This window comes from Harpia harpyja, chromosome 14, assembly GCF_026419915.1.
Source record: "Harpia harpyja isolate bHarHar1 chromosome 14, bHarHar1 primary haplotype, whole genome shotgun sequence".
Lineage (NCBI taxonomy): Eukaryota > Metazoa > Chordata > Aves > Accipitriformes > Accipitridae > Harpia > Harpia harpyja.
Genome location: NC_068953.1, coordinates 13,633,577 through 13,646,066, shown reverse-complemented (window position 1 = coordinate 13,646,066; position 12,490 = coordinate 13,633,577). Strand labels below are relative to the sequence as shown.

General features: G+C 47.2%; 1 protein-coding gene across 6 annotated transcripts in view; it reads right to left on the bottom strand.

Moving 5' to 3' along the window:
- Window positions 1-12,490, bottom strand: part of MYOCD (myocardin) — a 265,246-nt gene that overhangs the window by 34,906 nt on the left and 217,850 nt on the right. The window contains exon 1 of one of the 6 annotated variants that reach the window (XM_052808479.1): window positions 4,409-4,501. The exons of 4 other annotated variants lie outside the window; for them this stretch is intronic. In XM_052808479.1, the coding sequence (XP_052664439.1) occupies window positions 4,409-4,463 (55 nt within the window). In that variant the 5' untranslated portion in view covers window positions 4,464-4,501. Of the gene's footprint in view, window positions 1-3,639; window positions 3,805-4,408; window positions 4,502-12,490 lie in introns of those variants that run through there. One more of the 6 variants, XM_052808478.1, reaches the window with a different exon arrangement.

The following is a 12,490-nucleotide window of genomic DNA, read 5'->3' as shown; positions in this document are numbered from 1 at the left end:
ACACCAGCTTTACCTCTGCCTGTGATGCTCAGCACTTCAGAGGTAGGAGCATTTTACCTTTTCCCAGGCAGATGTGCTACGAATTTGTGTGTTACTTGGGAGGCTGCACTGTGCTGAAAATCTCATCTACATTGGTGAGAACAACATCTCTAAACCCACATCTGGACCTGCAGGTGCCTTGGAAGAGACATAGACCCACACCTGGCTAGCAAGGAGCCCAGACCACCAAATGGGCACAGGTCACCACTAGAGAACAACCAGCTGTGAAATCCCTCTGAAGTCTGTGTCCATCATAATGTGCAACCCCAACCTTGCCAAGGTCCTGAGAACAGGCTGCCACCAGCCCTCCTTGAAGTCATCCCTTCAGCATCCCCGTGAGTAGCCCGTACATCCTTTTCCTCAAGCGCATTGAGATACCTTTCAGTCTGTGCTATAACACATGCCTGACTGACAGAGAAACATACGTCTGTCAGCTAAAGCACCAAGGTATAAGATGCTGGAAAAACAAAACAAAGCACAAACCCATCTACAACAAGTCAGTGTTTTACAAAAACTTCGTGAAATCACAAAACAGTGACATCAGTTACAGAGAGGCTGAGGTTTGAATGCATACACTGATTGTGAACTGTATGACTTCATGATCTGAGAGGAAACACATGCGCATGCTTTATCTTTGGACACTGGGAAAAGGAAAATAAAGGTTCTGCCAAAATGCCTGGCCTAACACCCTACCAAGACCTACTCTCTTCTGCCTTTGTTAACCTGCTGATCTTGGTCCAAATCACTCTCTCCACCAGAGGCAAACAGAATAAATTCCTCTCCCATCTCAACCAGCTTCATTCAAGCCCTATGTGTAAGCACGAATCCTTTCCTCCATAGAGCCAGGCAAGTCTTCTCTGCAAATTCACACCCATGTGTCCACAATTAGGCCTGGATCTTACCGCATGCCAAGCCATGCAGAGCCATATTTAGAGTGTTAAACTTTCACTTCTCAACAATTATCTGAACTACCACTGATGTTATGCAGATGTTGGCCATGTAAACTCTCTTTCCATATCGCTGGACAGAAAAGGTCAGAGTTAAGGTTAAGTCTGCATTTGCCAGCTTTGTTTGCCCTGTCCGATGACAATGCTTCTCTGCTGCTGGAGTACAATTGGTTTGTATTCAAATTAGTAGATCACTTCACAGAAATGATCGTCTCTGGGAAGAGTTAAATATGTTTCTGGAACAGCCCTTAGATGTCCTGGTTGATTTAGTACAATCCTATTGATAATTGGATAACATGGGATAGCATGGCAGGCTTGAAGAATCATCATTCCTGCAAAATTTGTCAGGATAACTTCAGATCAGTATATTTATCTTTGGCAAAACACAAAATAAACATGCACACAAATCCTTGAGGAAGGGGAGGGGGAACCTGAAGGCCTGCAGCATGTTGCTGATTTGATTTGTCTCCTCTGGAGCGGTTCCTGGTGCCCTCCACCAGGGTAGCTACTATCTCTCCACACTGCATGGCTATGCTGGCCATTCACTTTGGACCACTGGAGAGAGAAGAGCAGGAGAAAACACCGTGGGACTCAAGGAAGGATTGCTGGGCATGGTATGAAAGAGCCGCTGCGTCCACCAAATCAGCCTTTCCTGGACAAACCTTTTCTTGCTACTGATGCTGCCAGATGGAAGCAAGAGACTGGAATGCTGACCCTCGAGCCACTCTAAGAGGGACACCTATGTGCCACCATCTTCTAGTTGCCACCTCCTTGCTCCACTTTCTGCCTGCTGTGTGCCACGGAGATTAAAAGGATTCTGGGATGAGGAAACAACAAGCAATTAATATATCTCTAGCACCCTTTAACACACACATGGCTCTTTCAGCTGCTCAGTGTGTGTAGGCCATGGAGAGATGGCAAAAGTTTAGTTATTAAGAATTACTTCAGCCCTCATTAACACTGGCCTGGAATCCTTCAAGAGGGATTCAGACTCGTCATGAGTCACGGAGCACAGCTAATCCTTCCCAAACCTGGGGAGCAAGCAAAGCCTCATACCTGCCTGCACAAGACCATTTCCAAAGCAACGGCGCATCGTGAAGCATGGCTCCTTGGGGCTTGGCATTTCAGGGTCTGATCCCTCCTGGCTTGTCCTTCGCATGCTCCATGCAAGCTACATAGCTCTCTGTGTAAACTGCTGCTGTCCCGTAGCGTGTTACAGCCCCTGAGCCATGCAGGGGGTGTGGTGCAGGGCAGTGGGTTGTTTGAGACATTCATTCCTCTTCCAAGTGAATGGAGGACAGTAAATCAGAGCACTGCATGTTCTGCCATGTTTGTGGGGCTTTACAGCTACCAAAGTCTGCACATGGAGCAGGGACACTGGAGGAAACTCTGTCACATAGAGACTTTGCACATAAAAGACATTCAATCACTTCAACCATTAAATGTTAGCTTTTCTTCTCTATTCCCCATGTTACTAAGAATCCAGCACAAACTGAAAGCAGCATTATTGATTTATTTGTATTCCTTAGCATCCTGCTTTCCTCCCGTCTCACAGATTGTGATGACCAGGGTTGTGCCGTGGCCATGTCCCACATTACCTGTGGCAGTCCCAGCAGTGGGGAGAGCGAGGAGCAGACACTCATTTGGGATTTTGGCAAGCCCAACTCAAACAAAATAAATAGGCAGAGGAATCTTGTCAAATGGGAAACCTATCTCTCACCAGGCAATAGTGAGGGATGGCAGCTGTGGGAATAAGTCATGAACCAAAGAATGCCCCACAAATTGACTGCTCTAGAAATGCTGAAAGGCACGAGAATTTATGGATGCAAAGACCCACAAAGTTTACTTTTAATGGAGAATCATTTGAAAAATATGTTTAGAGATCCCACTGTTGGTTCCATAATAAAGCCAGCTTACAAATAAACCAGCAATGAGCCTTAAAAACAATACTGGTTCATTTGAAAAGAATGCAGGGGCATGTAAAACAGCCTGTCCTCCTCTCGTCAGAAAGGTGGCAGTGTTGCTTTGTAGTTGCTGGAGGAATTGTTACAGACTGAGATTTTTTTCAAATGAACAGCAATGTACCATAATATACCAACAAAATCTAAGGAATGACTTAATCTAATGAAATGTAAGATCAGAGCGATATGGAAACCACACCAAAGCCCTGGACCCAAGTTTTGTATAATTCAGCCAGACTAGGACACTTGTGTTTGCACACACACTCTTGGGTTTTCAACCAACTGCCAACTTTGTATTTGCTGAGAAAACAAAGTTTAAGTTGACCACCCAGCTATCTAAGAGATCCTGATAACACCACTCATGTCTACCATCAGTATCATAAATCTCTGATTTCATTATCTACAATGGACAAGGAGGCAAAAACACACACGGCGTGGGTGACATGCCAGACCGGGTGCATGTTCCAACGTGACTACCCCGTCCGGTTTTACAGTGTCCCATACAGCACATGCAGCTGGTTTGTCTGAACATCCTCCCAGATAATATTCCCGGGGAGAACTTCACCTCTGGGAAGGTCAGAGAAAGCTCCTCGAGAACATTTTTTGACATTACCATTAATATTACAGTACATTATGGTCATTAAAAAAAAATTACAAGTAAAGATACTCACTCACAAACACGGCATACTTACTATAAATAAAGCCAGTGACTAAAGGCATGAATATCCAGCAGAGGGGCTGATTTAGAAGTGACTGTCCCATAGTTCACCTTCACTCACCTTCACTCACGCTGAATGTCCTCTGAGAAGCCCCTTATCGGTGCTTCTCCTAACTTACGAGACGGAGGCATGTTTTACTTGCAAACCCTCTGAGAGTGGCAATCAATTGTGTGGCTCTGGTTTTATTTCTCTGATGATGTCACTTTAAATACTTTTCATGTTCCATTTGTTATTTTTACTTCTAAAAATGACGCATTTCTTCAAATTCATTTTTCTCCAATTAGTCACGACTTAATGGAACAAAGTCAGCTGCCTGCATGTCAGAGAGAGTGTCAGGCCCATCCTCACTGCGATTATCACAGACGGACCCGCAAGAGCACCTAGAATATACGGACGGCATTAGGTACCTTGTTTATCCCAGATGCCCTTTTGGCTTCCTGCCCAAATCCTTTGCAGCAGGGCCAGGGCAGGAGACCCGGGAACTGCAGTTTTACCAAAATAAACCACAGACATAAATCGAAGACAATGAAAACCCAGGAAAAAAAAAAAAAAGCAACAGAGAGGAAGGAAGATGCGTTTCTCCACTTGCGGAATAGCCTCTGTAAGAGTAAAGCCGTGACAGCTCTACGACCCCTTGAATATTTTGCTTGCATGCTGCTTCCAAACATTTAATGCAAAACAGTCTGTGGCTACGGCTTGCCGGAGAGAGAAGTTTTAAAAGAAATCTCAACATTTCCCCTACCTGATCTGAACTTGCTCCGAATCAGCAAGGAGTGCTCAGACCCCAGGAGTGTCATGGTGACTCGGGGACCAGATCCAGACGCCCCTCACTTAAACCATTAACTTCCTCCACAGAGAAAAGCCGACCAGACCACAGCTAGTGCTCAGGATTCATCCAGCTCTCCTGGACTCTCTAGGTGCTTTTACAGCCGGCTGGCAAGAAGCAGCAAGTGGCTTTGAAAGATTTGGTCCCATCCAGCACTGACCCTCCACAGACACCAACTGCTCCCCCTGTGCTGTGTTGAACTAATTAACGTGGAGCTAGCGGGAGCCTCCTCCTGCCCGGAGTTTACTACCAGCAGCTGGGTGTCCTGGCTGATGTCATCGTCTAGCGGGGAGCAGCGACTATCGGAAAGGGTCTTAGCAAAGACAGAAGTTTGATATCTGATACTAATTACTACCGGCCCGTGCGCAGCCAATCAGGACGCTCCCCGTCTCGGCCGACTTTGGGAGCCACTCGGAAATATCAACAGAGCGAGGGCTTAACTCTTTGCAGCATGGCGCGAGGCAGGCCCCACGACCTCCGTCTCCCACGCTGGGGCAGCCAGTGTGGTTTGGGGGTCTGTGTGCCCCTAAGACGAAGGACGGGCTGGGGTCAGGGCAAGCGTCCCAGGCGAGGGGACGGCTGGGCGCAGGTCCTTGCGCCCGAGTGCCGGGTTGGATGCCTATCCCATCAGGGAGCCACAGGACTTGGCTACTCGGCAAACGGGGCTGTGACTCTGGCCGCTGCTGCCGCCCCTCGTCCGGTTCGTTTGGGTGCTGAGGCACAGAGCAGGCTGCGCCCTGGGCCGCACAGATCCTGGGGCTGCACTAGGAAGCTGAAAGTGAGCACAGGGGTGTGCTCAGATGTTTCATCTGTGCTTCTCTGTCCTGCAGTGTAGGTGTTCCCAAAGCTGTGCTGCTCGGTGCACACCTTTGTCAGGATGTGGCTGCATCCGTGGGATTATCCACTTGAGATGCTCACATACACTGCGGCTCAGGTAGCATGTGCTGCAGGCACTCAGAACATGTCCTCTTGTTCTGTTACACACAGACACTCAGAATAATGCCAAATATATGGGGTGGGGCTAATTCTTGACTTAAGGTTTCCTGTGCTACAGGTGAGCACAGTAATGCCAGACGCTGGGCAGAGCCATGTGCTGGACCTAGCTGCAATGGAGGATGCTTCTCCACCTACCAAACATTCTCTCAGAGAAGAAAAACTTTTTGCTGACATGCAAAGTAAAGAAATACAGATCCTTTGAGGCTTCCCCTCCCCAAGCCCACATCTGGTTCACTTGAGGTAAGTGGAAAGAAATGAACTGGTGGAACCTTTTAACTTGTAACATAACTGGTACAAGTCAAGCTAAGTCAAGGACAGGTCTCAGCTTCCCTGACACATGGGTCTCATCTGGGAAGCTGCCTAAATTCCCGCTAGATCATAAACATCCACCTGAAAAGTCCCTCAGACCTGGTTTGGGGTTTTATTGGGTTTTTGTTTTTGTTTTGTTTTGTTTTGTTTTTAAATCCTGTGGTTTCTGGGAAGCCCTCTTAAACATTTTGGCTTGGTGATAGGAATTTCACGGCTTCCAGACTTGTATGCCCATGTTGCCAGAGACCTTAGAAACCTGGTAACCACAGAAGCTCTGATTCCAGTAGCGCCCCACTTACAGCTAAGTGCTGCAGTCCCTCACCCTCATGTAGTCCATGTGATGAGGCTGTCCTGAGCTGAGCCCTCTACCTGTCATGGACTGGACATGTGATTTCCTGGTCATGCTACATCTGATTAAGTTGATATTCCTTAACATCTGATGGGGAAGAAGTTATTGAAATGAATTAATCTCCAAGCATTGACCTGAGTCAGTAAACAGAGCCCTACTGCACTGTCCAACAAGGTGGCCAGGAGGCTTGTTCCTTACTAATTTTTCCTAATGTTTAGTCCACTATGTTTGAAATGTCCCATCTAATGGACTTCTCCTCATAAGTAGTGTTGTCCTGAAACAAATGCCACCATTTAGCAGAACCACACCATGAGCAGCTCAAGGACAAGACAGGACTCGTTGACACCCCCAGTCTCAAACTGCACTTTCTGTACTTTTTGCATTGCAAACTTCTGTATGATTTACTGGTCCTGCTGGCCAAAGCACCACTCGGGTATCCCTGCTCCCTTTGGAGCCTGCTGGTTCCTAATGTCTTCTCCATCGTGCATTGGCTGGACCTGCCTGAGCAGGCTTTGGCCATACAGCACCTCATGTGCTGATCTCACCCTGGATCTGTCCCTCTACCCCTTCAGGACTATCTGCAGATGCGATGGATGGATCCCTGGTTCCACATGAGCCACGACAATGCCTATGTCACCCAGCAGCCCAGAGGAAGGGTCTCCAGGACTTTTTCACTCCAGTGTTATGTCTTCCTGTGAGAATGAGCTCTGCTTTCTCAGTCCCCTCTTGCTGCTGCTGAAGTGGTTCATGTTCATGTCCTTCTCTGCTTGCAAGTTGCCATCTCCAGTCTTTTGAGTTCAGTGGAAGAAGAGTGGAGTGCAAGGGAGATACTGCATGGTGCGATCCTGCTTGGGGTAAATCTCCCTGTGGCAATAAAGGGCCATCAGTGGGGATGGCTTAGGACCAGCAAGGAGAGGTGAGCTGCCCTAAGTGCACAGCACCTCATGTGCTGATCCCACCCTGGATCTGTCCCTCTACCCCTTCAGGACTATCTGCAGATGTGATGGATGGGCGCACGAGCTCCAGGCCTGATACCAAATACTTGGAGGGGGCTGGCAGGACAGGCCTGCTCCCTGCTGCAAGGCACTCTGCTGGGTGGGCTTCTCCCATTACCTCCACCACTGGCATCTTGTCTCTGCTGAGGTTCATGCACAGAAGAGGACTTGTCGAAAGACCCCACATCAAGGATGTAGACAGTGCAGGAGCCTTCTGGGCCCCTAAAGCCCTTGAGTATCATAGTCTTCCCTCTGTCATGGAGATGCATTGCCCACCTAAATGATAAATGAAGACAAAGAACTTTTTTTTCTAGCATGGACTACTAAAATTATTAGTGGGTGAGATGGATAATTAGGAGATGTGGTCTCCTAATTTTTCAGAGCAGTCTGAAGATGCCTCTAAAGCAGTGAATAAAACAGAACCAATTAAAAAATTCAGGTTTTGACTTTCAGAAAATTTTTCACATGGTCCCATAAAAACTCAGAATTGTTCCAAGGCAGGAAGCAAAGTATTGTGATGAGTCAAAATCAGGAATACACAAGAAAAGGAAGTAGAAAGGTTGGGCAATGATCAGCTGGGAAAAAGGGCAAGCACTATATTTATTACTTTTTTAGATGGGGTAGGGGCTGCAAAATGTGCAGCTGAAAAAGTAAACAGGTTAGTAAAATACCAGAATGATCAAGAAACTGGTGCATGGCCTGCCTCAACTGGGGAGGAAGGCCAGACAGTGGCAGATGGAGCCCATTTGATGTGGATAAACTCCTTACTTTTGTGTCAGAATGGAGGATGAACCCTGCAAACCCCCCAAGCACAGAAGCCTGGGAGATGGAGTCATGCAAGGATCACAGGTTCCTTGAGCTTGAGTCACTGTGAGTGTGTACAGAGGTAAGTGGGTGAGATGGCATCTATACTTCAGAGTAACGCTTTCTACTTTTACTTATTTGGTGACTTGTCATCCAGATTAATGCAGAAAGTGTGGTGTGACTTAGCGGGCACATCCCAGTTGATAATTTTCTAGGGATGTACATGGTGTCCCAGCTGGCAGACCTGACCTCCATTTTAATGGGATGCCTTCATTCCTCCTTATTCTTTTCTCAGGACTTTTTATTAACCTGCAGACAATTCCTGAGCATTTCCCCTGGAAGGCACATGTCAGACCAGCACTTTATATGGGAGGTTGTACTGGCCATGTATCCCGAGGTATGTAGGTACTTCTCTGCTAGCTGAAAGAGTGAGTCTGCTTCTGTCTGAGCACATTTACACCAGATATTTAGCTGTGTGAGGCACCCCCTCACACAGTGTGAGTTTCTCAGTGCCAGGGTTTGCTCAAAAGAGATGTCAGGGCCTGTCCTGAATGCCAGTGCCTGTGCAGGATTGCTAGTGTTATGGCTTTGCTCCCTCTTCCCTGGCATTACAAGCCCATGAGGGAATGGATAAGACTGTTGCAGCTTGCTTTAATTCCTTTTTCTTGTCAGCTACAGCCTGTTGGCTACTGATAGTCCTTCCCCTGAATGCCGAGATCCCAGCAATCACCATTGGCACTCTGCTGAATGCCACCAAAATTGAAAGGGAAGAGCCAGAAGATTGAAGTGTTGAGGGGCTCAAACTGCTGCATACGATCTCATCTAAAAACTCATCTCCTGGTTAAACCAGAATTTTCTTAGGGACTCTGAGGAGAAACTCTGTGTCAGCACAAACAACATCTCAAGATGATCTTGCTTAGCTGGCACTTTTCTTCATGCAGCTCCCTGTCCAGGTGGTGTTGGAGCCACCACTCTGAGAGCACCGAAGTGCTTTTCTGAGAAGGCTATAGAAACTGTACTGGTCACTTTGGCAGTCACTAGACATGGGGCTGTCATTTCTCAAGTCTGAAGTGGCCCCAGCCTCTCTTCCTTGAGTGGTAATTGCTAATGCTGGGGTCTTAACTGTGCAGATGCATAGACTGGTCATTTCTTTTCCCCGCTCTGTGTGTTATTTACATTTATTGATGTCAAATCTCATCTGATGTTTCATCTTTCAGGCACTCAGCATGGAGAGAGCATTCTGCAACTGTTTGCAGGAAGTTTTACTTCTAACTGCTTTAGTAATTTTGAATCATCAGCCCTTTTCCCTGATGTTTCTGCTGAAGAGCCCTCTCCTCGCACATGCTCCTTTGGCACTCCACAAACTACCTCACTCACAGGTGAAAAATGGCCATTTATTCCTATCTTTAACAAGTCATTAGTCCCTGGAAGGCTCTTCCTCTTCCCACCTACAAGGTTGGAGCTAGAGATGTCTGAGGAGAAATCTCATTGAAAGGTTGGCAGAAACCCACAGCCACTGTATTCTTTGGCCCACTCTTATCTGTACTGTCAGTGAATACTTCAAAGACTTTTGAGCGATTGGCAGGCATAACCCTCATACATAGAATTGCTCCATATTTCTGCTAAACCTATTCAAAAAATTTACAAACTGGATGAACATCTACTCATCAATAGTTCCTTGGGTCCTCATTGGAGCCTTTTGTAAAAATGAGCATCAGATTTACCACTCTTATCCACCCATGGCAGATAAGGATGTTGGGTCTCACACCGTGCTTAGCAGCAGGGATGTGTTCCTTTGAATATTTCAGAGTTCTGCAGTACTCCGGGACTACCAGATCACAGAAATTTGTTACTACTCATTTGACAAATTTCTTCTAAAATCAATTCTGATGCTACTTCAACAGCTCCTTAATCACATTTGTAGGAAAGACAGACCCCAGCATACTACTGGCTCCAGAGATGTTATTAGCTGGCCACCATCCTTTCCACCTCTTGCTCTTCTGCTGGTGCTTTCAGTGACTGTTCCTCTCTCCTTGGGATGCTTTACATAGTATGCCAGTTGTTTATCCCAAATGAGGGCAATGCCCTGCCCTTACCAATCCAGGCAAGTAAGGTAAGGTAAGTTGCACAGGTGCTTAGGGGAGAAGCAAGCCAGTTCATGAGCTCCACTAGGCACCCTACTTAGGTTCCTACTGCCACGTACCCACCTGACATCCTCTCAGAGAATTAACTAAAACCCAGTGTGCGGTTTACCACTCTGTTTAATGCAGAGATAAGCCTGTGATAGAATTAAGTGATAATGAAGAAAGCTAGTTAGTCATATTGTTAAACAATGCCTGAGCCTGATTGGGCCAGGAGAAAATTCTGCTGCCTTGTGAACACTGTACACATGCTGTACCCACAGAGGTACCTCCATGGGGAGCAATGCCACAGGTTTGGCCTGGCTCTTGCAAACAGCTGCCTCTCCCTGCTAGGGCAGGTGTGGGAAGGGATCAGGCACACATGGGCTCTGATGGGAGGCCATGTTATTAGTTGACCCCAGGCTTCTGAGATGGTGAAGATTCAAAGTCCCATGATGCTGATTCCAGGACCTGCTCTTAGAAATCCTTTCTCCCCTCTCCAAAACTGAACAGCCACAAACTATGCCCTGTAAAACCATGCCACTGACAAAGGCTGAGAGGTCAGAAGAGTTGAAAGACATTTTCTTCTTCTCCTCTCCCCTCCTCCCTCTCCCTCTCCCTTTCCCTTTCCTCCTGCAGGGAGTACCAGTGTCCAAATCTTGCAAGCTCTCGGTTCACTGTCCACGCTTGTTTCTTAGGAGGTGACGCAACCTCTAAGAGAGGACTCATCTCCACAAATGACTCAACTGCTGAATTCACAGTCCAGAGCTGGTGTTTCCCTATGCTGGTCATTACGTGAGAGTCAGCCCTGACCACATGTATTCCTGATGTCCTCAGGAAACAGAGGTAAGTTGTCTCCCATAAACCTCAGACTAGAGGCAAGGAGGACAGGCACTGAGATCACACCACAGATACTGAGCCATTTGCCTGAAGACAATCTGCCTTAGGTAGCCCAGAAATAGTAAAACCCTCCACAAGGTCTTCATGTGTTTCCAGAGTTCACACTGCCCTCACATGTCTTGGATGTGTCTGCCACCAGGCACTGTGCTGCACCACAGTCACTGTTCAGCTCTGAAAAGGGCAGGCATCACGACCAGTTGCCACCTTTCTTTGGAAGGTGAAACAGGCACATAGGTAGCAAAGGCTGCAAAGATCGGTATTGCTCCCTGTTCTCTTCTTTTCAGCACTGCTATAGGCATCTCTGCTGTAAACAGGGTCATATCGACTGCAGTGAGTGAAGGAGTGAGCCTTGAATACCAAAATAAATTAGTCATGGTAGGGAATTCCTTTGAACTGAGAAGTCACACCCCAGAGCCATAAGGATATCAGCTCTGTGTTGCTCACCAGATACCAGGAAGCAGTCCCTTCTAATCTTCCAGCACACCCTATTGTTTATGGTACTGATTTATTTTAAAGCAGATTGTTTGTTTCTATGTAGATTTGCATCTGTGGGAAAAAGACCCAAATGAGCTGATGTTTCTGTGAGATCCCTCTGGGGACTTGGAGGGGTCAGCGTGTGACACAGTGTCTGTGCCACAGAAAACCAGACTCCAGCAGGTCTCAGGGCTGTGGAGCTGCAGCCCTAGGGAGCGATGTCTCCCAGACCCCTCCCAGGGCTGCACTGCCAGGTAAGGCTGGGGTCTGTCTCCTGCCCTCAGCCTCATGCAGGGGATTCACTTTGCCTGGCCCACTGCTCTGCCATTTGCTTTCTCATTGCACAGGAGATCCAGCTCTGCACCAGAGAAGACCTGCTATTTTACCCATGTACTCGAGCTACTGCTGGCGTTGATGCCAACACAGAATGTATTTATCGGCATTGTCAACAGCAAACCCCTGAATTCAGCAAACTGAATTGACTGTAAGACTTAAGTTTGGATGTAATGCCAAGTAAAAGGTCTGGTAAATATTTTGCAACTGTCCAAGCAAACAGTTCTTCCCCAAACCTGGTATCCTGCTAGTCACATCTGCTCAGACTGTCCTCTCCTGTAGGAATGAGCCCAGTTTGCCTTTGGCTTCTTCTCTCTAGCACCTGGAAGCTCCATTTGGTGAAGAGCCCTCCTGCCATGGCCTTGTTTCTTGAATCTCCACAGCATGCTCTGGGAAGACAAATCTGATGGGATGAAGTTGTGACCCTGACTCTCCTCATCCTATGTGTAGGCTAGTGATAATTTGCTGCATGCTTGTGTAGCTGTGCTGGCGAAGGTCCCATGGGGAGATACAGCTGTATTGGCACAGACCTCCGTGCTGAATGTCCCCAGGCTGGTATAACACTGAATCCTGAAGGAAGGGGAAAGCTGGAGAGAGATTTGCCTTTACAAATATGTTGCTCAGGAGGAGTGCATTCTTCCATTCATAACCAATACAGCTATGATAAACTGAGTCTAGGGCAAGCATTACAGGGAAACCAGTAACCAAGGCTCACAAG